The sequence below is a fragment of the Hyperolius riggenbachi genome, chromosome 9 (genome assembly GCF_040937935.1).
Source record: "Hyperolius riggenbachi isolate aHypRig1 chromosome 9, aHypRig1.pri, whole genome shotgun sequence".
In the NCBI taxonomy this organism is placed as follows: Eukaryota; Metazoa; Chordata; class Amphibia; order Anura; family Hyperoliidae; genus Hyperolius; species Hyperolius riggenbachi.
Window position 1 is genome coordinate 52804411 of NC_090654.1, and position 27646 is coordinate 52832056.

The 27646-nt window shown below is 45.4% G+C and overlaps 1 protein-coding gene across 2 annotated transcripts in view; it reads left to right on the forward strand.

Annotated features, from left to right (window-relative positions):
- Positions 1-27646, forward strand: part of PLXND1 (plexin D1) — a 211101-nt gene that overhangs the window by 176108 nt on the left and 7347 nt on the right. For both annotated transcript variants that reach the window (XM_068252759.1, XM_068252760.1), the window contains exons 27-33: positions 5123-5279; positions 7383-7486; positions 10012-10075; positions 12608-12642; positions 20340-20444; positions 21016-21179; positions 22916-23063. In XM_068252759.1, the coding sequence (XP_068108860.1) occupies positions 5123-5279; positions 7383-7486; positions 10012-10075; positions 12608-12642; positions 20340-20444; positions 21016-21179; positions 22916-23063 (777 nt within the window). The remainder of the gene's footprint in view (positions 1-5122; positions 5280-7382; positions 7487-10011; positions 10076-12607; positions 12643-20339; positions 20445-21015; positions 21180-22915; positions 23064-27646) is intronic.

A 27646-nucleotide genomic window follows, 5' to 3' on the forward strand; every position in this document is an offset into this window, starting at 1 on the left:
CTGAGGCCACGTTTAGCCCCGGCTACCCCAGCGCTGTCTGAGGGGATCACATGGAAGCCTTTGTCCCCAGGAGCCCTGTGATTAATGGCTCTGGGCTCGTTGGGAGAGGGCTGCAGGCAGCAGGGGAGGGGCAAGCCTTCATTTCCTATATAGATATTACTCTACAGAGGAGCAGAATGTCCCCCTTGGCTGGGAGTACATGTAGGAATCATGGGGCCTGCGATGGAGGAAGGGTGACACGCATCATACAATCGGATAACACACAACTGCCCCACATCCATCCCAACTCTTGCTCCAAAGGGTCCAAATCCCCCGCCTGCCCTATCCCCCAGAATTGTCTTCTAGTAGCTCTATTGCACAAATCTGTGTAACCCATTTAGCCATCATTGGACATGTAAGATTACTGACTGTCCTGGACTTAAACTGCTTAAAGGACAACTGAAGTGAGAGAGATAAGGAAGCTGCCATATTTATTTCCTTTTAATTAATACCAGTTGCCTGGCTATTCTGCTGATCCTCTGCCTCTTATACCTTTAGCCATAGACCCTGAACAAGCATGCAGAAGATCAGGTGTTTCTGACATTATTGTCAGATCTGACAAGATTAGCTGCATGCTTGTTTCTAGTGTGATCCAGAAACTACTGCAGGGCTGTCAGGCATCTGGTATTGTTTAAAAGGAAATAAATATGGCAGCCCCCATATACCTCTCACTTCAGTTGCCCTTTAAAGAATATGGCCCTGTTTCAGTTTGGCTAGTAAAATCTCACAAAGTATTTTGAATATTGGGGACACAGAACAATGATAAGCTGAAACTGGCATCCCACAATAACGAGACACTGATACTTGGAGCCTCATGGATGTCCTAGATTCACAGTGACATGCCACCACTTGGTTGTCCCAGAACAATGACACGGCAATCAAAACCATGGAAAACAAACGTTTTCCTTCTTAAAACAGAGAGTATTTGGAATTATTCAGGTTGGAGTGAGTTTTGACATCTCAGAGCTCACTCCAACTTGAGTAATTGCAAATACTTTCTGTTTTAAGAGGGCAAACTTTTGTTTTCCATAACATTTTAGTAAGAGGGCTTTTTGGTCCATTGTAGACCCTTTACACACTCCTAAGCGTTCTGGTTCACCATCAGCTTGCTGGGTACTCTGCAACCAATCATGGCCGTTAGCCACCATGCTAATTCAATCCTTCTGCCAGCATGTTTTAGAAGACTACTGGAGCAGTCCATTGGAGAGGTTATCTTTATTCTCATACGGAGTCAAAAAGTTTCAGGAGGAAGAAATCAAGTGTGCATAACACTGGGCACAAACACAGCCGTAAACTAGCGAATGCCAGTGGTTGTGGGCTGTGGCGGGACTTGGAAGGGTAGTCCGGACCTGTTGTGCCTCACGTACATGCACTAATGATGTCACTATGCATGTCACTATATCCATTCCTTCATCAGGACCTGCTGAAGGCCGGGACTCGACCACTTTCGGCCACAGCCACGATGTACTTCCTGGTTTACCCATGTGATTGTGTCATGTGTTACCTACCTACCTGACCGATGATTCATTCCTGCTGTGAGCGTCATTTTACTTATTCCTTATGTTTAGTAAATATCACCTAACACTCCGGTTCGAAAGCCCTGGAAGAAACGGCACAGCACCAATGTGCACATTTTATGAAGAAAATCATTTAACCGTTTTATTGGATCGGACTGGACTGGGTTTTGCTTACTTCCAGATAACTGGACTTTCATTTGGACTGATCCATTGTTGGAGTTTTCTTTCTCATGGCTGCAGTGCTTTGACTTTGCTTATATTATGTTTTGGAAGAGTTTCATGCATGTCTGTTGTTGAGCTTTCTACCGAAGGAGGTCAACTGGTGTGGTTACACTGTGTGTAGCCCCCCTCCCCCAAGCAAAGTCGTAAAGCTCTTTATCTACCGTCTAAATCTGGGTGCCGGTGTCATGTGACCCCCATCTCCTCTGTTGGCCTCTTGTGATGTCAGTAATGATAATATCAAACTCCACACTATCTGATTGCAGCCTGTCATATTGCATAATAATCTCATTAAGGCCTGATTACACATAAATAACTTCAACAAACCTCACTCCCAACATATAAAGTCACCAGAGAGCTGAGGCATTGTGAAAAGGGAAGTAGTGCTGCGGGAATATTTACTAATTGTAAGGTCACCTCTGGTCAAAATACATACAAGCAAACTGCTCTGAAACAGCAATTCATATTACTAGTACTACTATAAATGCATAAAACAGCGCTCAAGTCTGTTTTATTGGTAAGCACAAAGGGGTAAAGGTGTAGATAAAATAGAGTTAAAACACTAAAAATGTAAAAGGTGAGGTGGCTTACCTCAATAACGACAGTCTCATAAAACAAAAGATTTATTTAGCACAGGCAACGCATTTCATGGGTCTGAGCCCTCTTCCTCAGGCCAATATAAGTGACAAAGGGTTAAACAGCCAAAAGCACTCAGCGCCTTTTTTTCTTCAGGTGTCAAGACACCCCATTTCCTCGCGTTTGACCAATAAAGTCCCTAAGACTACACTTCACAATTCCTTGTTGATCTCTTGCTGTATTTCCGTATAACTTTCAGTTATTCTCAAATAAAAACAAACAGACCTAACACATACCTCCCAACTTTTTGAGATGAGAAAGAGGGACACTTAAACCACGCCCCTGCCACAACCCTGATCATGCCCCCGTCACACCCCTAGTCACACATACCATAAAGATTTCATAAGAAAAATGTTGTTTTATAATTCAAACCACACTGGTCCTTTCTATCCTGGTCCATTTTCCTTCATATTAACATTTTAAAATTAGTAATATATCAATTTAAAGGATGGGAATAAAGTTTAGAGTCAATCAAACACATTTTTTTAATAGAAAAATATATATAATTACATAGAAAGAGGGGCAAAGTCCTGAAAGAGGGACAAATGAAAAGGAAAGAGGGACAGGGCACCCAAAGAGGGACAGTTGGGAGTTATGCTAACACAATAGTACATTATCTCTTAAACAAGCATAACTACCGTATATACTTTATTATATCTTCCACTCTAAGCCTTCAAATCCAGTGCAGTGCCCACCAGAACCAGCACGCCCTTTCACAAGTAGGCGATTTCTTCCCACAGCTCAAAAACATACAGATAAGTTACTTGGCTTCCCCTTAAATTGGCCCTAGACTATGATGGATGGATGTTATAGTGACCAGACATCCTGGTTTAACTGGGACATGTCCCAGAATTAGGGTTCCCTGTTCCAGGCACAAATATGTCCCAGCCAATGTTCCAAGTTGGCCACTGAATGTCGCAGGTGGGTTGCCAAATTTCCCAGGCGGGCCGCCTATATCCCAGTCACCATACCCTGTGGCTGCACAATTGGCTCATGTTCTCTGTGCATGGCTCCTGAAAACATTGGTCCGCCCACAGATCAGAGACGTATCAGGGGAGATAGAAGGGGCCTCTCTGACTACACCTCTTTCTTTTTTTGTGTCCCTCACATAGCTGTTTCTGGCCAGTGTACTTAAATCTGTGATGGTGGGCTCACACTGCGTAATTACATGTGGGGAGATTCTTAATTACATGTGGGGAGATCCAGAGGCTTCCAGAATCATTCTCCAGCCCACCATTCCTGCACAAGGGCCCTCTATTCTAGGGCATGCAGATAATGTCTCACAAAATGTATTTGTGGATGTTTTCTTTATTGTGTCGTGAATTCATTAGGATGGCTCTAATGCTTCTCTGTAAAAAATATGTATCCGCAGCAGATCCTCCTACCTGCCCTATACATATTTTTTCAAAATGTATCTGTGTTGGTATATAATATAATATCCCATGCCTACCTCCTGATATTTTCTAACTTGCCCCCTCTATCCCCCCCAAGCCCTATCCCAGGTTGGGCCCAGAAAAATCTAGTCACTGTACATATGACTATGGTAGGGATTTGACTGTGAGCTCCTCTGAGGAACAGTTCAAGTATACCTTAGTCTATAAAAGAAGTTAAAAGCGGTGGAGCAGGCATGTGTGGCCTCATGCCCACCGGTCGCCCCGTCGCCCTCCATTTCCATGCACCGTCCCTCCAAAGCTACTTCCTGGATGGGAGGGTTGGTGAAGACTGCAAAGGCGCTGCCTGGCAACATGGTGGGCATGAGAAGAGCCCACCACACATTTCAATAGCCTCCTTGGAGCTCAGTAAGGCTCACCTGGTTAGGTACTAAACAAAATCTCCAACAAAGTAGAAAAAGGCACTCCACAGGCTTCAAACTTGCGTTTGTGGTTTATTGACGCTATAAATACTAAATAATAATAATCTACCAGTATGTTTTTGGGTTGTGATAAGAAACCAGGGCACACACACAAACACGGGAAGAGCAAGCAAATTCCATGTAATGAAGGTCTTGACTGGAATTCAATTTCTGGACTCTAACGCTGTAAGATAAGAGTGCCAACAACATAAAACTTGCACCATTGAAGCTGTTATTATATGTCTTTTATACTTTTGTGTAAGATGCTCAGATCTTGGATTTTGTCCAAGAAAAAAAAAATGACAACACTGACCCCTGTAGGTGGTATGTGGCAGTACTTCCTCCTAATGCTTCCTTTCACCTAGAGTAGAGATGGTCAGTGTGATGTAATTAATACCAGCTAGCATACAAATTGCCACCATGGGTCATGGGCGTAACAGTTGTCCCTGCGACCCTCGCTAATGCAGGAGGACCCAGGAGGTTTGGGGGCCTTTCCTCCTCCCATCTGCATGCAGATTAGCGCAGGGAGAGTTCTATTTACCTGCTTCCAGACTTTTGTCATCTAAAATATCAGTCCAGATATTCTGGATCGCTTCTTTTCCCCGGTGCTCTCCTAACAACTGTAGGACAGCTAAACACTAAACAGAAAGTTCTCTTTTGGAACTGTTCTTGAGAGGCGACTTGAACTTGTTTCTGCAGACAACATCGCCAAATACCTGAAACCCTTCAGCTTGCTGGGAAAGTAGGGCTCTGCAGAATGCGTGATTTGCGAGGATTTCCTGTTTTCTGGGATTTCTCTATCGGGCTCAGACATCCTGGGTCAGGGAGACTAATTCTCTCTCACGGCTTCTCTTGGCAGAACCTCAACGTGTCCTTCCAGGGCTGCGGAATGGACTCTCTCAGCATTCGTGCGCTGGACACGGATACCATCAGCCAGTGCAAGGAGAAGATCCTGGAGACCTTCTGCAAGAACCTCCCCTTTTCCCAGTGGCCTCAGGTGGAGGATGTGGATCTAGGTGAGAGTCAGCACACTGTTCTCAGCAGTAAGGGACTAAAAGACTTCCTACCTAGCTTCATAACCGTAAACCAATGCTATCCTGTGTGTATAATGCTCCGATATATAACCGAGAGTCACAAACTCAGCGTTGCTTTTTAGTAAGAGGGAATTTCGGTCTGTTTTAGCCACTTATACTCTTCTAGTGGTTCTGGGTCACCAGGAGCTATCTGGGTATTCTGTAAAGCCCTGATGCAAATCTGAATGAGTCAATCCACCAGAAAACAAAGATCAGTAAGCTCCGCCCATAAGTCCTCCAACTTCTCTGAAAACGGACAGCTCCACAAACAATACCTATAGGCAGCCAGGAACGTCACATTTTATCAATAAAACTGTTAGGAAAAGTAACAAAAAAAGTTTAACCTTTTTTAATCAACTAATAAGTGTAAAATGTTGAGGGTTCCTTTTACCAATGAGCTGTCATGACACCTCCCCCTCCCCCTCCAAGCTGATAGAGCTGCTCTAAAACATTGAACACAACAAAAAATGTATAGAAGACATAAAATGTAAGGCATATTTTCACTTTGCTGCAGCCAGTTCATAAGATTGCCGTTTGCAGGGCAAATGATCAGATTGTCTTATAATTTCTCTTGATTCCCCCCTGGATACAGAAGATCATTTTCTGCATTGCTTACACAGTTTAGTATCAGCTAAACACAATCTGATCATTTCAAAATGGCAGTTAGATGCTGAGTGAAGTAGATGTATGAGTATTAAACCCTTCCTGTAACTTTAACCTCCCCGGCGTTCTATTGAGATCGCCAGAGAGGCTGCGGGAGGGTTTTTTTTTAATTAAAAAAAAACTATTTCATGCAGCCAACTGAAAGTTGGCTGCATGAAAGCCCACTAGAGGGCGCTCCGGAGGCGTTCTTCCGATCGCCTCCGGCGCCCAGAATAAACAAGGAAGGCCGCAATGAGCAGCCTTCCTTGTTTGGCTTTCCTCGTCGCCATGGCGACGAGCGGAGTGACGTCATGGACGTCAGCCGACGTCCTGACATCAGCCGCCTTCGATCCAGCCCTTAGCGCTGGATGGAACTGATTGGTCCGGCTGCGCAGGGCTCGGGCGGCTGGGGGGACCCTCTTTCGCCGCTGCTCGCTGCGGATCGCCGCAGAGCGGCGGCGATCAGGCAGCACACGCGGCTGGCAAAGTGCCGGCTGCGTGTGCTGCACTTTATTTGATCAAAATCGGCCCAGCAGGGCCTGAGCGGCACCCTCCGGCGGTGATGGACGAGCTGAGCTCGTCCATACCGCTCAGGAGGTTAAAAACCATTTATATATTTTTTCCTGTTAGTTTTATGTTGTGTTTTATGCTTTAGGCCATAGATGCAATTTTAATGTCATCATATTTCAAGTTTCTGGGAGTTCATAATCATTTAAAGGATACCAGAAGTGACATATGACATGATGAGATAGACATGTGTATGTACAGTGCCAAGCACACAAATCTTTCTCTGCCTGAAAGTGTTAAATATCAGGTATGTAAGTGGCTGACTCAGTCCTGACTCAGACAGGAAGTGACTACAGTGTGACCCTCACTGATAAGAAATTCCAACAATAAAACACTTTCTTAGCAGAAAATGGCTTCTGAGAGCAAGAAAGAGCAAAAAAAATTCTTATCAGTGAGGGTCACACCGTAATCACTTCCTGTCTGAGTCAGGACTGAGTCAGCCACTTACATACCTGATATTTAACTCTTTCAGGAAGAGAAAGAAAAAAAGGAACACAGCATAGTTATTTGTGTGCTAGGCACTGTCATACACATGTCTATCTCATCATGTCACATGTCACTTTGGGTATCCTTTAAAGCACCTGGCAATTTTTCTATCATTCAGGGGTCCCCGTGATGAGATATTTCTATCTGAGTTTGTAGATCTGCACACCTTCCGCTGCCATTACATTGGGCTCCCGTTCATTGTTGGAGTTTCCATTTATGTTATTTTATGTTACGGAGGATGCAACAGAAATAGCAGGGTCACCCAGGAGTAACAGCAGTAGACCAGACCTCTACACCACAGCATGCAGAGTTCCCCTTTAGGAATTGACCTTTCCTCTTTACCTCATGCAGAATGGTTCGCATCGTCTTCGCAGAGCTTCATCCTGCGAGATCTCGATGACTCATCGCTCATGGAGGATGGAAGAAAGAAGCTGAATACACTGTCACACTACAAGGTATGAGACTTGCTCTTGTATATGTGGCTGTCCTTTGTGGTGAGTGGAACACAATATACAACTAGGTTTGGCCAACATGATTTAAAACGCGTACAAAATTGTCGGATTGTAGTTCCAGTAATCCTTCAGGCAGTTCTTTGATGACCTCTCAAAGTGGACCTGAACTCTTGCACAGGACAGAAGGAAAACATAGAGAAATGCATCCTGTATGTATTTAGAGAGTTTAGCCTGTCTAATCCCCCCTCATATTCAACTAATCACAAGTGTAATTTGATCACGCTGCTGTGTCAGCTGGCTGCCTTGGCAGAGCAGCTAATTTGTAAACACAGGATGTTAACCCTATGTCTGCTTCTATGAAAGCAGGAAGTAGACACATTGCACAATTTTTATCAGCTGTACCAAAGAAATGTTTTTCTTTAAAGGTTATTATGCTGTTGCTTATATTTTAGAGCAGAGAGGAAGTTCTGAGTTCAGGTCCGCTTTAACACTTGGCAATCCAAAATGTACCTGGGAGCAGACCAATGGCTGCCACTCCCTGCTCTTTTTAATTGACCCTTCTGCTCCTGAATTTTTATAAAAATTGCCTTTAGATGTTAGCTGGTACAGTAACAGGCATAACAACATGACCATGTTCTCCTGTAGCGTGTGGATTGTAAAGATGATAGTGCAGGTGTGACCATGTTCTCCTGTAGCGTGTGGATTGTAAAGAGGATAGTGCAGGTGTGACCATGTTCTCCTGTAGTGTGTGGAATGTAATGAGGATAGTGCAGGTGTGACCATGTTCTCCTGTAGTGTGTGGATTGTAATAAGGATAGTGCAGGTGTGACCGTGTTCTCCTGTAGTGTGTGGATTGTAATGAGGATAGTGCAGGTGTGACCGTGTTCTCCTGTAGCGTGTGGATTGTAAAGAGGGTAGTGCAGGTGTGACCATGTTCTCCTGTAGTGTGTGGATTGTACTGAGGATAGTGCAGGTGTGACCATGTTCTCCTGTAGCGTGTGGATTGTAAAGAGTATAGTGCAGGTGTGACCATGTTCTCCTGTAGTGTGTGGATTGTAATAAGGATAGTGCAGATGTGACCGTGTTCTCCTGTAGTGTGTGGATTGTAATGAGGATAGTGCAGGTGTGACCATGTTCTCCTGTAGTGTGTGGATTGTAATGAGGATAGTGCAGGTGTGACCATGTTCTCCTGTAGTGTGTGGATTGTAATGAGGATAGTGCAGGTGTGACCATGTTCTCCTGTAGTGTGTGGATTGTAATAAGGATAGTGCAGGTGTGACCGTGTTCTCCTGTAGTGTGTGGATTGTAATGAGGAAAGTGCAGGTGTGACCGTGTTCTCCTGTAGCGTGTGGATTGTAAAGAGGACAGTGCAGGTGTGACCGTGTTCTCCTGTAGCGTGTGGATTGTAATGAGGATAGTGCAGGTGTGACCATGTTCTCCTGTAGTGTGTGGATTGTAATGAGGATAGTGCAGGTGTGACCATGTTCTCCTGTAGTGTGTGGATTGTAATAAGGATAGTGCAGGTGTGACCGTGTTCTCCTGTAGTATGAGGATAGTGCAGGTGTGACCATGTTCTCCTGTAGTGTGTGGATTGTAATCAGGAAAGTGCAGGTGTGACCGTGTTCTCCTGTAGCGTGTGGATTGTAAAGAGGACAGTGCAGGTGTGACCGTGTTCTCCTGTAGTGTGTGGATTGTAATGAGGACAGTGCAGGTGTGACCGTGTTCTCCTGTAGTGTGTGGATTGTAAAGAGGACAGTGCAGGTGTGACAGTGTTCTCCTGTAGCGTGTGGATTGTAATGAGGACAGTGCAGGTGTGACAGTGTTCTCCTGTAGCGTGTGGATTGTAAAGAGGACAGTGCAGGTGTGACCATGTTCTCCTGTAGTGTGTGGATTGTAATGAGGACAGTGCAGGTGTGACCGTGTTCTCCTGTAGTGTGTGGATTGTAATGAGGACAGTGCAGGTGTGACCGTGTTCTCCTGTAGTGTGTGGATTGTAATGAGGATAGTGCAAGTGTGACCGTGTTCTCCTGTAGTGTGTGGATTGTAATGAGGAAAGTGCAGGTGTAACCGTGTTCTCCTGTAGTGTTGTAAAGAGGATAGTGCAGGTGTGACCATGTTCTCCTGTAGCGTGTGGATTGTAAAGAGGATAGTGCAGGTGTGACCATGTTCTCCTGTAGTGTGTGGATTGTAATGAGGACAGTGCAGGTGTGACCGTGTTCTCCTGTAGTGTGTGGATTGTAATGAGGATAGTGCAGGTGTGACCGTGTTCTCCTGTAGTGTGTGGATTGTAATGAGGAAAGTGCAGGTGTAACCGTGTTCTCCTGTAGTGTTGTAAAGAGGATAGTGCAGGTGTGACCATGTTCTCCTGTAGCTAGTGGATTGTAAAGAGGATAGTGCAGGTGTGACCATGTTCTCCTGTAGCGTGTGGATTGTAAAGAGGATAGTGCAGGTGTGACCATGTTCTCCTGTAGTGTGTGGATTGTAATGAGGATAGTGCAGATGTGACCATGTTCTCCTGTGTCTGGCAGGTGTGTGACGGATCTTCCCTGGCGATGAGTCTGAAGGACCAGAGAGATAACACCCTGGGGCGAGGTGAGATGCTGCTTATGTCAATTACAGCCCAGCACCAGGGGATTCTTTGAGTACAGTGAAAAGGGGTTACATTGGATTGTCACTGCTGTCTGTCTGGGGATATTCTGCCTCAGTTCCCATTTTTGGGGCATCCATAACCTTAAAGAGGGACTGTAGTTAAAATAACAATCAATAAAATTGCTTATTGTTTACAATATTCGTATATATATTACTGTATATACTTGGATACAAGTCCACCTTGTATATAAACTGACTCCAATATTTAAGCTGGAATTCTTTGACTCGAGTACAAGTCTACCCAGCAAAGTAAACAGCTACACTTGGGGACCAGGAGGGGTTAATGACGGCACTGCATACCGTATTGCAGCCATTAACCCCTCCTGTCTTTTAACTGTAGCCAATAACTCCTCCAGTCCCCCAAGTGCAGCAGTTATTCACCTCCCTTCCTGCAGCCCAGTATTTCCCCCACTGCCCCTTTCCTTGTTAATTGTTCTGATCTGTTTTCTTGGCATTTCCTTTATCAAGCAAGGGTCACTTACCACTGGGTAATTTGCTGCAATTGGGAATGTCACTAATGGGACACACATTACTCATTGCGCTCCGTGTTGCTTGTGACTCGTGCAGCCAATAACTCCTCCAGGCCCCCAAGTGCTGCAATTATTCACCCCCCTTTCTGCAGCCCAGTATTCCCCGCCCCTTTCCTTGTTAATTGTTGTGGCCAGGACTTTCACACCTGTGTTTTCTTGGCATTTACCACTGGATAAATTAGTGCAAATGGGAATGTCACTTAGGCCACATACAGACATCAGACCATAGTCTTTGGAAAATGAAAGATCACAGACCAATCTTACCACCCTTCCTGTAGTATAAGAGCCATACTCTACACAGTCTTTTCTATGGAGCTGAACTCCACATCAGGAAAAAATCTTTGCAAGATGCTGCACACACAGATGCTGTACAGACACAAAAGATCAGTATCTGCAAAAGATCTGTTCCTGCCAAAATGCATTCCTGCAAATTGCAATGATAGTCTATGAGATCTGCAGATCATCATACACACATGATTTAACTGACATTCATCTGCAGATGAGATCCACCAGGATGGATTTTCAGATCTGCAGATGAATGTCAGTTAAATCATGTGTGTATGATGATCTACAGATCTCATAGACTATCATTGCAATTTGCAGGAATGGATTTGTGGCAGGAACAGATATTTTGCAGATACTGATCTTTTGTGTCTGTACAGCATCTGTGTGTGCAGCATCTTGCCAAGATTTTTTCCTGATGTGGAGTTCAGCTCCATAGAAAAGACTGTGTAGAGTATGGCTCTTATACTACAGGAAGGGTGGTAAGATTGGTCTGTGATCTTTCATTTTCCAAAGACTATGGTCTGATGTCTGTATGTGGCCTAACAGTACGCACATGACTGCTCAGAGTTGCCTGTGTCTTGTTTATAAGTCGACCCCTATACTTTTATGAAGCGAGTCAGACCTACATTTCTAGACTTCTACCCGAGTATATACAGTATTTAGTCAGTGTTTGCCCATTGTAAAATCTTTCCTCTTCCTGATTTACATGAAATTTATTCTGAGTTTAGTTTCACTTTAGTAACATGTCTTCAGAGCTATTGCAGTCAGTAAGTTTTTACTTACCACAGTACACAGGGAGTGAACAGTACACAGGAAGTAATGTATGTATGCTTTCACTTTCATTTTATCAATGACCTCTGGCATCTAATTGATGCTGGTGATCATTGATCACAGGCACTTCGATCGGTGAATGGGATCAGTTTTCTAACAGGTGGTGACAGAAACGCGCGTGGGAGCACACGCAGGCAATCACGGGTGAGGTACATATATCTACACCTCGGGACTTTAGATGAAGTCTTGCGGGGTGTAGATATACGGGCTTGAGGGACAATAACTAGTTAAAGGGAACTTAAAGTGAGATGAGTATAGAGGCTGCCATCTTCATTCCCTTATAGATAATGCCAGTTACCCGGCTGTCAGGCTCAGCTTTTGACTTTGTTTGAGTCACATGCCTGCAACACACCTGTGGGCCTGCAACTTAGTATTATAGGCCGAACATCAACACGGAAGTCAAGTTTTGTTTATTAGAGAATGAAGATGGCTGTCTCTGTATTCCCCTCATTTCAGGTTCCCTTTAAATGGGGCGGTCAAACATGACTTTTACAGAATTAAACGTAAAGTCAGAGGGCAGAGCCTTCCCCGCCAGCGCCTCTAATTTTATCCTGGCACTCATTTCCGATACTTGGCTGAACCTCTCCTGTAACCCCAGTGGCTGCCAGTATCCTTATTTTTTGACAAACCCTGATTATGGGCCAGTGGATATGTGGGCCTGTGGCCAGTGTCTCCCCTTGGTTTGGCACAAATGACATTACAGAAGCAGTAATATAGCACAAAGATACTCACTGAATGCAATATTCAAACCTCAGACTACTTTTCACTTTTTACTTTTACACGTAAAGAAAATATTCTGACAAGTTTTTTCCCTTTTTTTTTCTTTCAGCAAAAGACCTGGACACTGACAAGTACTTTCACTTGGTAAGCCATGTCAATTCCAAAGTGTCCTATAAGTGTAATTGATAATTATTTACCTTGTATTTATATAACGCTATGACCTGGGGCTCACTTTCAGCATCGTTTTGGATTCCAAAAGCGCTAGGTTAGGATCCATCTGAAAATGGCGCCTGCAAATAATGGCGCACGGTGTTGCCGCTAATCCGCTTGTCGCTTATCGCTATTTAACATTAAAGCCTTATCGTTACTTATCTCTATTTTATTGAAAATTATAGTTAACACACAGAACCCTCTAACACTTAGGCTGGTGGTGCCTAATCCTAAAACCCCCCTGGTGGTGCCTAATCCTAAAACCCCCCTGGTGGTGCCTAACCCTAACCACCCCCCTGGTGGTGCCTAACCCTAACCACCCCCCTGGTGGTGCCTAATCCTAAAACCCCCCTGGTGGTGCCTAACCCTAACCACCCCCCTGGTGGTGCCTAACCCTAACCACCCCCCTGGTGGTGCCTAACCCTAACCACCCCTCTGGTGGTGCCTAACCCTAACCACCCCCCTGGTGGTGCCTAACCCTAACCACCCCCTGGTGGTGCCTAACCCTAACCACCCCCCGGATGGTCCCTAACCCTAAGACCTCCCTGGTGGTGCCTAACCCTAAATCTCCCCTGGTAATGCCTAACCCTAACCTTGACAATGTTACATTAAATCCATTCACCGTTTTGCAGTTAAATAACGTCTGCAGTTTGGCTTATGTAGGCTAGCTATTGATAAATAACGTTACTGTGCGCAATAACATCTGCTGTTTGGCATATGAACGGCACTATTGATAAATAACCTTACTGTGTGCGTTTTTTTTTCTAATTTTTTCCCTGTGCGCCATTATTATGCAGTACTAACGATAAATAGCGATAAGCGTATCTTTTTAATGCTGGGCCATTTTTATGCATAGGCGCTGTGCGCCATTATTCACTGATCCGGCTAGGTTAACCCTTCCGGGACCGGACAGCTGTGACACCTTGAAGGACAACTATCAAAGTTGACTAAAATTCTTAAATGCCACATATATTTCCAATAATTACTAGCAAATATTTCAAGGGCTTTTTTTCATCTTGTCAAGTTTTATATAAAAAAAATGACATTTACAGAGAACAATTCTCACTGTGGGCATTTCTATGGAGGACTGTGCCCAGCACATCCAGCAAACAGAAACCATCTTCACTGGCTCAAATACTGTGACCGGAATCTGTTCAGAATGATAGAAAGCAGAAATATAGCTCCAAATGTGCGTAAATAACAACATCAGCTGCAGCTCTGTGTTCCTGTCTGTGTGTTTCTCTCTGCCACGCAGTGTAAAGTAAACAGTTTACAGCCAGGTTACAGAGCAGCTCTGCATCCCCCTTCCCCGATGCAGACACAAAATTGTTACAAAAAACAGCTGGTAAACACGGCTTGTTTTTCACTCCGGCTGTGCTGAGAGACCACTGAAAAGCATTTTAGTGTTGCTGGCTAAAAGCTCTATAGGTATGTGGGGTTTACAGAAGAACAGTTTCTTTGACAGTTGTTCTTTAACCCCTTCAGGACCACGGGCTTTAACTCTGACGGAGTGGAGCTCTGTCATTCAACCGGAGATGTGCGCAATCTCCTACAAAACCACGCCCCAGGACTTCACGACAATTGGCGTTGAGCGGTCCTGGGGCTGCCGCCGCGTCCGCGCCAATTGCCGTGGAGCCGTTCTATCCCTATACTGCCCTGTGATTATTGTGATTGGCTCACAGTAATCATGGGGTCAGGAGCCAATGAAATCGTCTCCTGAACAAGGTGCAAAAGCTCTGTTGCCATTGAGACAGCAGAGCGAGTGAGTGCAAGAAGCACCAGGTAAGTTAAATTATTGCTGTTTTTTATTTTATTTTAGATTTCCTTTAAAATGCATTTTAATTTTAATGTGAAAATATCACCTAGGACAGTGATCTGCAAACTTGGCTCTCCAGCTGTTAAGGAACTACAAGTCCCACAATGCATTGCCAGAGTCTGACAGCCACAGGCATGACTCATAAAGGCAAATGCATTGTGGGACTTGTAATTCCTTAACAGCTGGAGAGCCAAGTTTGCAGATCACTGCCTTAGGAGAAAAAGGGAATTGGATCGGCCTGTTATGTTGTGTGTTATGGTATGTGTTGATATTTTTACATTTGAACTTGTAGAGCAGTAAGATGTGTATAGCACCCCCTGGAGTCCCATCCCTAGCACTGCGCCCAACAGAAGTGCGGTGGAATACCTCTAGTTCCTGACATCATTTATGTTCTCGTCTTCCAGGAGAAGCATGATTTTAATTATCAGAATTCCTATTTGAGATTTAAATTGAACACATCACAACTTTCTGCTTCACAGATGTGATGGATGGTCAAATGTATATTAAAATGTAAAAAAAGAAAGGAAATCTGTCAGTTTGTTGCGGCACAGTGTCACTTTGATCAACTTGTTGTAGCTGTTTCCACTCAGCTCTTTTGTTGAGTTTTTCACCACTTCACTGAAACCAAATTGTTTCAAGGTCGTTTTTCCCAGTCCCGAGGAGGGGGAGGGGGCAGAGCCCACAAGAAAGCCTGAAAAATGGCGTGTATATTTTTAGAAATAAACTGAGGCAGACGGGCGGGTTATAAGATAATCTTTCATATATTACAGAAGTCTGTGTAATTGGAATCAGTCGGCTGTGCCTCAGATAAGAGCGCCAGTCAGGAATGTGGGGTCATGTAAGGAATGCCAGGTTATTAGAGCCCCCCAGAGCTCAGTGCTTTTCCCTCTCTCTGCCACTCGCCTTCTGTCACGTTTTCTCTGGTGCTCTCTATGTGTCCCTCCCTGCCTCATGCCTGCTCTATCCCAGGCTGGTTCTCTCATGAAGCAAGGTGAAACATTTGCCTCAGGTGCAGAGATTACAGGGGGAGCATGTTTGTACTGTGTTTACACTAACAGCATGCAGTCAGAATAGAAGGAGAAGCAAGAGGAGAGTGAGGTGAAGAGGTCATCATTGGGGAAAGGCAGCTTGTTGTGCTGTGTGAGGAGTCTGACAGTGAGGAGGGGGGAGGCAGGAGAGCAGCAGTGTTTCATTTGACTTACACAGCAGAAGGGAGGCGGTGGCACTGATGTCCTGACTGAGGAGGAATGGAGTGGCTGAGGGTGAGCAGTGTGTTTATCACTGACTCACAGCCAGCCAGTGTGCTACTGTGTTGAGCTGCATCATGTCATGTGAGTAAATTGTCGGGTGCTGTGCGATCATTCCAAATTGGGGTGGCGCATCCTTACACGTTTGCCTCGGGCAGCAAAAAGTCTAAAACCGGCCCTGCTTTTTCCCTGTCTCTCTCTCTCTCTGTCACTCTCACTCTGGCACTTTTTCCCCTTCTATGTCTCATTCTCACTCTTTCCCTGCCCCTCTCTCTGCCACTCGCTCTCTGTCGCTCTTTCCCTGTTGCTCTCTATAGTGTGTCAGTCCCTGCTTCATGTTTGCTCTTTTACTGTCTCTCTCTGTCACTGTTAGTCTGGCATTCTCTCCACTTCTCAGTGGCGTAGCTAAGGAGCTGTGGGCCCCGATGCAAGTTTTACAATGGGGCCACCCAAGCACTCTATACATAACAATTTATACGGTGCACCAAAACCTGCCAATGGCAACTACAGTGTCAGAAGTGCAAGAAGGGGATGGGGAACAGTTTGGTAATGATTACCACTATTCAAAGCATCTATAGAAGTGATTATTATGAGCACAGGACAAATAGAGAGCGAATACTGCAGATGAGAGAGGGCCTCTCGGGGCCCCTCTGGCCCAAGGGCCCAGATGCGGTCACAACCTCTGCAACCCCTATTGCTATGCCCCTGCCGCTTCTATTCGGTAAATTACCGAACTTCTACTGCACCTGTGAACATTTTTATGAATAATCACACAAACGTTAAAAATGCCGAATGCGGTATTTTCCCGAACTGATTTTTTTTATCGCACAGCCTTTTATGAATTGAGGAAATATGTCTCATTCCCACTCTTTCCCTGTCCCTCTCTATGTCCCTCACTCTCCCTGTCAGTCTCTTCCTCTCTGTACTGTTTGCTCTCTCCCTGTCCCTCTCTATCACTCTCCCTGTCCCTCTCTATCACTCTCCCTGTCCCTCTCTATCACTCTCCCTGTCCCTCTCTATCACTCTCCCTGTCCCTCTCTATCACTCTCCCTGTCCCTCTCTATCACTCTCCCTGCCAGTCTCTCTTCCTCTCTCCTGTAATGCTGGGAATACACAATGAATTTTTTTGGCAGATTAACTGACTTCTTGATTTTCCGATCATTTTCCCAATCGATTTCCATTCACTTCCAAATCAGATTGGACCTTTCGAAAATTATCTATCGAAAATCTGTCTGTCTGCCATAAAAAACTCATTGTTTATTTCCAGCATAACCGTTTGCTCTTTCCCTGTCCCTCTCACTATCTCTCTCTCCTCTCTTTGGGCTGAACAAGCCCTTTCTATCTCTTTCTCTCTTTATTGGCAGGAACAAAATACATACAAGTATTGCCAAAGCAAAACTATCTTTCTCTCTCCTCCTCCTCCTCCTCCTGTCACTCTCTTGCCCTCTCAGGGTCTCGTCTTGCTGTAAAATTAGCCTGTGGTCCCACATATGGTTCCTATATGTCAGATATTAATGGAAACAAGAAAGTAACATGCATTTTGCATGCGGAAGCTTTCCTTTTATAGACTCTCTGTGGGGGTCCATCTTGTGTGACGGACAGGGACCACCAACACTGTACTACAGAGCTAGAGTCCACAGACTTCCTATGGATAGATGCAGATATATGGCAATATTCAGCTGCTCAACTCACAACCCTGATATTAAGATACCTAAACGGAGAGCGATAATGGAGGCTGCCATATTTATTTTCTCTTAAACAATGTAAATTGCCTGGCTGTCCCGCTGATGCTCTTGGGACTTAAGAGGCACATACCCCAAAATAAAATATTAAATATAAAACTAAACACACAACCTTAGTGGATAAAATTGGCCGTAAGGCGTTGTTTATTGCGGTTTTCAAATTAAAGTTGTTCGATACTTTTATTCAATGGAATACTTTAAATAATAATTCAACCTTAACTTTATTAAAACTGTAAACGACATCAATAATCCAAATTTAAGCATATCAAAACACACATCATAGTCGAACAACTTCTACAGTACTTAGCCCGCCCACCACCGTGGGCAACTTTTACCGCCAATAAAGGCAATAGCCTACGACAGTCCATTAAGTCCAAGAAGAGGGAGGGTGGGAGGGGGATCGCAGCTTGTCCTGACAGACACTGAGGAGAGAATGACATCCCACACTGATCTGTGACAGGAGCTCAAAGTTGGCTGCCGATAACCCCACTCCTTCTGACAGCTGCCAATCAGTATTAACTCCAGGTGCTCTTGCCCAGATACCTGGCAACCTCAGATATCACCAGCCGGCCCCTGAAAGAAAGGAGGGAAAACAGCAGTACCACAGAAAAACCAAGTGTATAAGAACCTATGCATATATACAAGCAATACCATAACCTGTATTTTGTGTGGCCACAAAGTCCCAAGAGGCCCTTGCTCCTTTTATGTCGCTCAGGCCTTACAGACTCTGATAGCCCTGGAACAAGCATGCACATCAGATGTGTCTGACTGACTGGATTTTCTGTATGCTTGTTTCAGGTGTGATTCATGAAAGACAGCAGGACTGCCAGGCAACCGGTATTGTTTAAAAGGAAATAAATATGGTAGCCTCCATATCCCGCTAAGGTCAGGAGCCTGACATATTTACTCTCTTTCAATGCCTAAGTTCAGGCTTTCATTTTGTGATGACTGTGATAGTTAATTTGCAATGCACAAAGATTGTTTGCAAAGTATGTCTTTACTTTTTGCATGTTTGACCCCAGCCACCTCCTCTTTGTACTTAGAGAAAATGCCCCTTTGTGGTCAGCATTGCAGCTACATTTCTTCCCTCCTCAGTGTTTATTATGGTGGGGAAGAAAGTACAGTCTCAGCTGCAGCCGGTGCACAGAAAAAAGTGTGACACACCTCCAGGTCTATGTCTGTTTCTTATACATTCCTCCCAACTTTTTGAGATAAGAAAGAGGGACACTTTAAAGGTCCGTACACACTCCGGACTGGAGGCAACGACGGGTCCGTCGTCACCTCCCGCTGGGTGGGCGTTTCAGCGACAGTCCGGCGTGTGTACAGTCTGTCTGCAGACTGATACGGCTGTTTCTGAGCGGATCGCTCAGATACAGCCGTATCAGTCCGCCGACAGACTGTACACACGCCGGACTGTCGCTGGAAGGGCCCGTCGTTGCCTCCAGTCCGGCGTGTGTACGGACCTTAAGACACACCCCTGCCACACCTCTAACCACACCCCCGCCACACCCCTCACCTTGCATATCACAAGCAATTCAGAGTCAAAAGATGCGTTATCATTCAAACCACACTGGTCTTTTCTATCATCAGTTTTTCTTCATTTTAACATTTGAAAATAAGAGCTATCTCAGTTTAATTGATGGGAATAAAAGTTTAGAGTCAGTTAAACACATTTTTCAGTAGAAAAATACATATATTTGCGCAGATCTGTACATCAGTCTTTAAAGTGGATCCGACATAAACTTTTACTCATTGCATAATTGTGTTCCTTTCATATAGTTTATATGGCATTCCTCAAGCCAAATACTTTTTTTGTTTTGTTTTAATACTCTAATTCCCTATACACTAAACAAGCCTCGCCCCCAGCTCATTTTGTGCCTTGGCACTGTAGCAAGGGCTTATGGGAGCTCAGTCTGGACAGGAGGAGGAGGAGGTTACTTGGCATTGATTTCAGAGGCAGAGGGGAGGAGGGAGGAGGAGAGGGGACTGAATTTACACACAGGCAAGCTGATAGCATCTCCATCCCTCAGGCCTGTGACAATGTGACAAACAGAATATGGCTGCCTCCGTATCACAGGAATAAATAATCAAACTTTTGAAGCTGTTTGCAGCTAGATATACTGTGTAAACTATCTAAACTTTAGATAAGATCTATAGACAAGTTACTTGTTATAGTTCGTTTTTCATCTCGGGTCCGCTTTATATGGACACATAAGAAAGAAAAAGGGACAGAAAGATTTGGTTCCCAAAGAGGGACTGTCCCTTCAAAAGAGGGACAGTTGGGAGCTATGATTTTATGATCCATTCTTTCATATTTCTTCATTTCACACACTCTGTTCAAATTTCTCTTGCCTGGATTATATTGGGACATAGTGAGATTGGCTTTGAATTACTAAATTAGCATTTTCTGATTGCATTTTTTTCTAATAACTCCTGTCTGTCCTTTGCAATATGACTCCACTGAGGGATGCCACGAAAAAGGATTGCCCTAGAGCTCCAACCACTGACAGTCGTAGCACCAGAGAGTCAACCAGCATACACCCGGATCCCACCACAGGGGTGTACAGTCAGATGCAAAGAATAAAGAAAGCTGGGTCTCCACCTGGATTTTGCAATATTAGCTTAATTTATTATTGGTACCATAGCCACAGAAAGCACAACATTTTGGCACACAGGCCTCTTGTCAAATGCATTTTCCGCCCCCGTTCTCCCGCCCAGGCATGCTGGTTAGTTGAGACCTCCGGATCCCTTAGTTCCGGATAACGGGTTTTACTGTAGCATGTGCTCCTCTAATTTTCCCACTGACCCGTCTGTTTCCCCATCCAGGTTCTCCCAACTGATGATCTTATGGAGAGTAAGAAATCTCACCGGCAGAGTCACCGCAAGAAAGTACTTCCTGAAATTTACCTAACCCGTCTTCTCTCTACAAAGGTGAGGATTTTTTTTCTTTACTTTATGAATGTACATAGTTCTGGAAACACGCAGCTGATGGGTCCAAATGTTCTCCACTGCTTTGTGATCCCCCTCCCCTATACAGTGTACCTGGTTCTAGTGGTGCCCCTCCTTCTGTCAGATAGCTGGTGTCTATTGGTGTTCCCTCTCTCACTCCTGTACTGTTCCTGGTGTCTTGTGCCCCCCCCCCCCCCCCCCCCCATACAGAATACCTGTCAGTATTGTATTGCTGTCTGGCTCCTGATTGTGGAGATTTTCACCTATTTCCTCAATGACAGGGATCACTGGAACAATAAATGAGGAAAACCGGAGTAAGGCCAGAAACCCACTAGGAGCGATTTCTAAGCACCAGTGATTTGAAAAAGCTCTTGCTAATGCAATGCTGTGGGGGATTTTTATAAAATCACATCGCTCAAGTGGGATCACACCCATAGCATTACATCAGCAAGAGTTTTCAAATCGCAAAGCGCTCAGAAAATCGCTCCTAGTGGGTTTCTGGCCTTAGACTATATTGCTTATTTTAGTTCTGTGTTTTCTTGTGCATCTTCAGGGAACTCTGCAGAAATTCCTGGATGACCTCTTCCGGGCAATCCTCACCATCCGTGAGGAACGTCCACCACTAGCTATCAAGTACTTCTTTGACTTCCTCGAGGAACAGGCGGAGAAGCGGGGCATATCTGACCCAGACACGTTGCACATATGGAAGACCAACAGGTGAGTTTAGTACAGAGTGGCACTGATTTACTATTGCTAGGTGCACAGTGCACCCATTTAACACTTTCTCTGATATCCTCATATCTTCTGCTCCTTATTTACCTCTTTCTCTGATATCCTCATATCTTCTACTTCCCATTTACCTATTTCTCTGATATCCTCATATCTTCTAATCCCCATTTACCTCTTTCTCTGATATCCTCATATCTTCTGCTCCCCATTTACCACTTTCTCTGATATCCTCATATCTTCTGCACCCCATTGACCTCTTTCTCTGATATTCCCGCAACTTCCTCTCCTTGTTGACCTATTTCTTGGATATCTTAATATCTTCTGCTACCCATTCACCTCTTTCTCTGATATCCTCATATCTTCTGCACCCCATTGACCTCTTTCTCTGATATTCCCGTATCTTCACTCCTCATTGACCTATTTCTCGGATATCTTAATATCTTCTGCTCCCCATTGACCTCTTTTTCTCTGAGATTCTCATATCTTCCGTTCCCCATTTACGTTACCTCTTTCTCTGATATCTTCATATCTTCCATTCCCCATTTACCTCTTTCTCTGATATCTTCATATCTTCTGCTCCCTATTTAACTCTCTCTGAGATTCTAATATCTTTGGGCACACCACTTAGCTCTTTGATGATGATCTCTTTGTACATCCTTTTACCTTTTTTTGATATATTATTTCTTCATGTACTCCATTTACCTCTTTCTCTGAGACTTTGATTACTGCCTTCTTCCTGGTTTCTTCTTTCCCACCATACTCTGCAGTATTCCAAGTCCCAGCTATTTACCTGCACCTCAAGCTCCCTCCCTTTCTCCATCTGTGCAGTTCTCTGAGATCCTGATCTGACCTCCTCCTGCTCCTCAGTTGCTTGTGTCAGTAATCCTCTCCTGCCTCCTGAAGCCCTGACCTCTCTTTTTTTCATTAGTCACCTATTTCTTGAATTGGTATCTCTTGTTTTAAAGTCAACCTGAGATGGTTCACTAGCACTTACCTGGGGCTTTCTCCAGCCCCACGAGCACTGTGGCTTCCATCGCTGTCCACTTCAGCCCCTTAGTTATGCTGCTATGACTCCCGGTAATCCAGGCAGTAGAGGGCTTCTACGCATGCACGGCTCGGCCGTGCAGCACCCCTTGTCCCACTCCCGACCCGGGAGCATTCTGCGCCTCTGCACTAGTGTGGTGAGGGCGTGTTCACAGCCAAGCCACGCATTCGCAGAAGCCCTCAACTGGCGACGACTGACCGGTTTACGTAGCACTAGAACAACGGAGGGGCTGAAGAATATGGCGAGGGAAGCCACAGTGCTCATGGGGCTGGAGGAAGCTCCAGGTAAGTATAAATAATGTCCAATGTACCATCTCTGGTACATTTTAAAGGGCAACTGACATGAGAAGAATATGGAGGCTGCCATATTTATTTCCTGTTAAAAAATACCAGTTGCCTGGCAGCTCTGCTGATTTATTTGGCTGCAGTAATGTTTGAATAATGCCAGAAACAAGCATGCAGCTACTCTTGTAAGATCTGACAATGTCAGAAACGCCTGATCTGCTGCATGCTTGTTCAGGGTTTGTGGCTAAAAGTATTAGAGGCAGAGGATCAGCAGCGCTGCCATGCAACTGGTATTACTTAAAAGGAAATAAATATGGCCGCATCCATATCCCTCTCTTTACAGTTGTCCTTTAAGGCCTTGCACCACATTGACATCCTCTCTTCTTTACCTGCAGTCTTCCTCTACGTTTCTGGGTGAACATCTTGAAGAACCCAGAGTTTGTCTTCGACATGGAGAAGTCAGACCACATGGACGCCTGCCTGTCTGTTATTGCTCAGGCCTTCATAGATGCCTGCTCCATCTCCGACATGCAGCTCGGCAAGGTGAGGCCTATGCAGAAATTTGCCTTTCCATGAAGAGAATTCAACATCAGCAGCTGATAACACTTGTACTCCAACCAAAGCTGTAAAAAGGTTCTCATTAGCCGGACAATTTTTCACTAAATGCGATCTTTAGATGCAATTTGAATGATCGTAAGTAATATGAAGGCAATTAACGAATTTACTGAACAATTCTTTCTTCAAATGCGATCATATTTTCCAACTTTCAGGGGGGGTTTTTTTCAATTTTATCCCATAAATCTACCAAAGAATCGTTCACTATAGACTGCCTTCATAAAAGGCAAATTTTCTATACAATTCGATCGTAAAAATGGCATCGAAAGATCGCATTTGGTGGAAAAATTGCACGGTTTTCTTCTTTAAAGTCAATGGGAATCGATTAAAAAAAAAATCAGCCAGATACCTGCTTAAGTAGAGGGAAGGCTCTGAGAGCTCCCTGCTCCTCTTCTGGTCCCCTGCCGTTAATTGCTGGCTACCCCGCCCCGTTTGAATTCCCTGCCGCGGGGTACTTCGGAAGCTGAGTCCTCCTGAAGTCAGGCAGCTCCATACTGCAAGGGTGCTCGTGCATGCGCAGTATGAAGCCGCCCGAGTGCTGCCGAAAGAGTCTTCGGGAGCAGAGAGAGCAGTATTTGACCAAACTGGTTGAATACTGCTACCGGGGAGACAGAACTGGAATGGGGACCGTGAGAGGGGCGAAAGGCTCTTTAGAACCCAGAGCCTTCCCTCTCCTTAGGTAAGTATCTGGCTGATTTTTTTTTAATGCATTCCCATTGACTTTAAAGTGTACTCAAGCCAAAGCTTTTGTACAAAATCACATACAGGTAGTCTCCGACTTACAAACCCCCGACTTACGACTTAAGCCTGTACAGAGGGCAGAGGAGGCACAGGGGGGCACAGAGGAGGTATAGGGGACAGAGATAGCACATTGTTCTGACTTAAGAACAGATTCAGGTTAAGAACAAACCAACTGTCCCTATCTCGTTCGTTAACCGGGGACTACCTGTACTTACCCAAGAAGAGCCTCTGGATCCTAGTTAGGCTTCCTAGCCGTCTTCTAGTCCCACGTTACCACTTGCCAACCCTCCAAAGATTATCAACAAGGACTAGTCGGTAATCTGATCCTCTTCCAGCACGAGCGCATCCGTACTGTGCCTGCAAGAGCACGGCCGTGCCTGCGTAGTAAGCCATAGCCGCTCATGCACAAGCGGCTCTGTGCTACAGCCCAGGCTTAGCTGTGGTCCTGGCAAAAGAGGAGGGCAGCCCCGTTCAGCTGGAGGGTCTGTGAACGTCATTAGGATCCAGAAGCTTCCCTCTCAGTAGGCAAGTATGCATAGGCGTAACAATAGCCCCTGTGACCCCTGCAATTGCAGGGGTGCCTGGGTTGCTTTGGGGACCCCTCCTCCTCCCACCATGTAGAGTTGCACAGGGAGCGTTGTATTACCTGCTTCCTGCGCCGCGGCTCTCCATGCGTCACAGCAGCAGCACTCACTGCTTCCATTTGCCAAGCTCTTGATCACATGACTCGCACTTGCATGTGATAGGTAGCCAGTGAATGGCAGCAGAGAGAGTATGCTGTGATGCAGGGAGGAGACACGCAGCACTGGAATCAGGTAACATTACACTCTCTACCTGTTCCAGAGCTGCGGGCCTCCTCCGTGCATCACAGCACACTCTCTGCTGCCGGCTCCCTATCACATGACTGATGCAAGTCATGTGATCAGGAGCTGGGCGAATGGCAGCTGATGCTGCATGGAGATCCGCGGTGCTGAAAGCAGGTTTATATAACACTTCCTGCGCTACTCTGCATGGTGGGAGGGATGTTTATTTGCTGGCTGCCAGCCTGGTCCCTTGGGGGGGGGGGGGGGGGGCAGTCTATGAACCTAGGGGGCCCCCATACAATTTTTTTTCCTGCAGGGGGGCCCCATTCAGGGTAGTTATGCCCCTGCAAGCAGGGGCGCTCCTAGCCATTTTGTCACTCCAGACGAGAAAACCGGTGGTGCCTCTCAAATCCTCCCCCCCCCCCCCCCATATACACACGGCACCCCTTATGAAAACAATCGTAATGCGGCAGTGTTTTACCAAAAAAATAGTCTTTATGCAGCAATGTTTCACCAGAAAATAATCACAATGCGGCAGCGTTTTACCAGAAATTACACTTATTTCGGCAGCGTTTCACCAGAAAAATACACGTAAATGCGGGCAGCATTTCACCAGAAAATACACATAGGCAAGGCTCCATTTTCATGAGGCACGAAGCGAGACAGAAGGAAGCACAAAGGAGGACAGAAGGAGGCACAGGGGGACCGAATAAGGCACACAGAGTGACATAGGGTGACACAGGGGGACAGAAGGAGGCACGAGGGTCTGAAGAAGTCACAAAGGAGGACAGAAGGAGGCACAAGGGAAAAAAAGGAGGCACAATGGGGGACAGATTGAGACACAGAGGACAGAAGGAGGTACAGGGGGACAGAAGAAGGCATGAGGGCCAGAAGGAGGCATGAGGGCCAGAAGGAGGCACAAAAGAGGACAGAAGGAGGTACAGGTGGACTGAAGGAGGCACACAGGGGGACAGAAGGAGGCACAAAGTGGGGCAGAAGGAGGCACAAAGAGGGGGTAGGAGGAGACACAATGGGGGACAGGTTGAGGCACAAAGGGGGACAAAAGAAGGCACAGGGGGACTGAGGGAGGCACATAGGGGACAGTAGGATGCAGAAAAGGACATAAGAAGGCAGAGGGGGGATATAAGGAGGCACAGGGAGGCAGGAGGCAGGGAGGGACAGACAGAGCCACAGGGAGACAGTAGGAGGCACAAATGGGAACAGAAGGATGCAGAAAAGGACAGAAGGCGGCAGAGGGGGCTGTAAGGAGGCACAGGGAGACAGGAGACACAAAGGGAGACAGAAGGACAAACAGGGGGTCAGACATGGCACATGGGACAGAAGGAGGCACAAAAGGGACAGAAGGAGGCACAAATTGGGAAAAAGGATGCACAAGGCATAGAGGGACACAGTGGCAGCTGCCTGCAACTTACGCTAAGCAGATGCAGCAGAAGAAGGTAATAGAACACCCATGGGGCGGGGTTTAATTAGGAGTGGGGCTCCATTCAGGGGGCAGGGCTTAATCCAGCAACATGGCGCCCTTAGGACCATTGGCACTCCAGGCAATGGCCTGTACTGCCTATGCCTAAAGGCGCCCCTGCCTGCAAGTATGTGTTTCTGAACATGAACTCGGGGTCTCTGTAACCAGGTTAATCAGACAAGCATTGCCATGCCATAGAATTGCTGACAGTAAAATGTCTGATGGGTGTGTCAGGACTGGTGATTACAGTAGTAGTGTAGGAAGAGTTGCAATGCTTCCTGCTTTGTGCAGCAAACTTCTTAAGCAGGAAAAGGGGAGCCTGTTGTTTAGACAATAAAGATGTACAGATATGTATGTTGGAAATATTGCTATTTGGATTTCTGGCCAGTTCCTGCTATTGTGATCTGCAAATTAAAATGAGGATTTTATTTTTAATAACATTTAATTGGGGAATATTTTTTTGCGGCTCTACCTCAGTTTCCTCCTAAAGTAGAAGTGCGCTTCAGCGGTCGCCATTCCTGCATCTTCCAAGACATCCCTCCGTCCTGCATTACCACCTCCATGAGGAAATGACTAATATGACAAAACCGTTCTGGGGTGGATGGGTCACTGGCAGTTTATTCCCGCTACAGATAAAAACTAACCGCAGCAGCACATTGTGTACAAAATATGAGCGGATATTTATACGTTTCCCTAAATACTTTCTGTGAGAAAATACTGAATTAGCCATTTACAGCTGCTTGCGTTTAAAGCAAACCTGTTGTGAGAGATGTGGAGGCTGCCATTGCAGAGCCGCTGAGAGCCAGGGGGAGATTCCAGTTTAAACAGCGGCTACTCGGACATCAGTTGGGAATAATAGAAAGACAACAGTGTTACAAGCAATCTTTAAAGAGGAGCTGTAATCAAAATAACTAACATTGTTTTGTTTTTGTTTTGTTTTTAACAATATCAGTGATTTAGTCCATAGTAAAATCTTTCCTGTCCCTGATTTACTTTTTGAAATGTATCACAGGCGCCAACATCTTTAGTATTGGCAGGTGATCTCTATGGAATGTTTATTCACTGGGAGTTCTAATGCCCGTAGAAAAGATCTCGTCTCCCAGAATGCTCTGGTGGGGAGTATTCTGCATTATAAACTGCCTAGGCTAAGCCTCAGTGGGAGGTAGGGGCTACATACCAATATACAGCAATATATAGCTATAGGACAGTGATGGCTAACCTTGGCACTCCAGCTGTGACAAAACTACAAATCCCATCATGCCTCTGCCTCCCCGAGTTATACTTAGAGCTGTCAGTTTTGCAATGCTCCATGGAGTATTCTGGATAATTTACTATATGTCGTTATGATTCCTCTTTATAGGATACCTTAGCACTCAATCTTTTTTCAAAAAAGGAAGCCTACTACCGGGTATGTGTGTGAGGGGTGTTGTGCGGATGCTTACCGCCGTGCCCCGGTGTCTCCCTCTGTTCACAGGTTATTGACAACA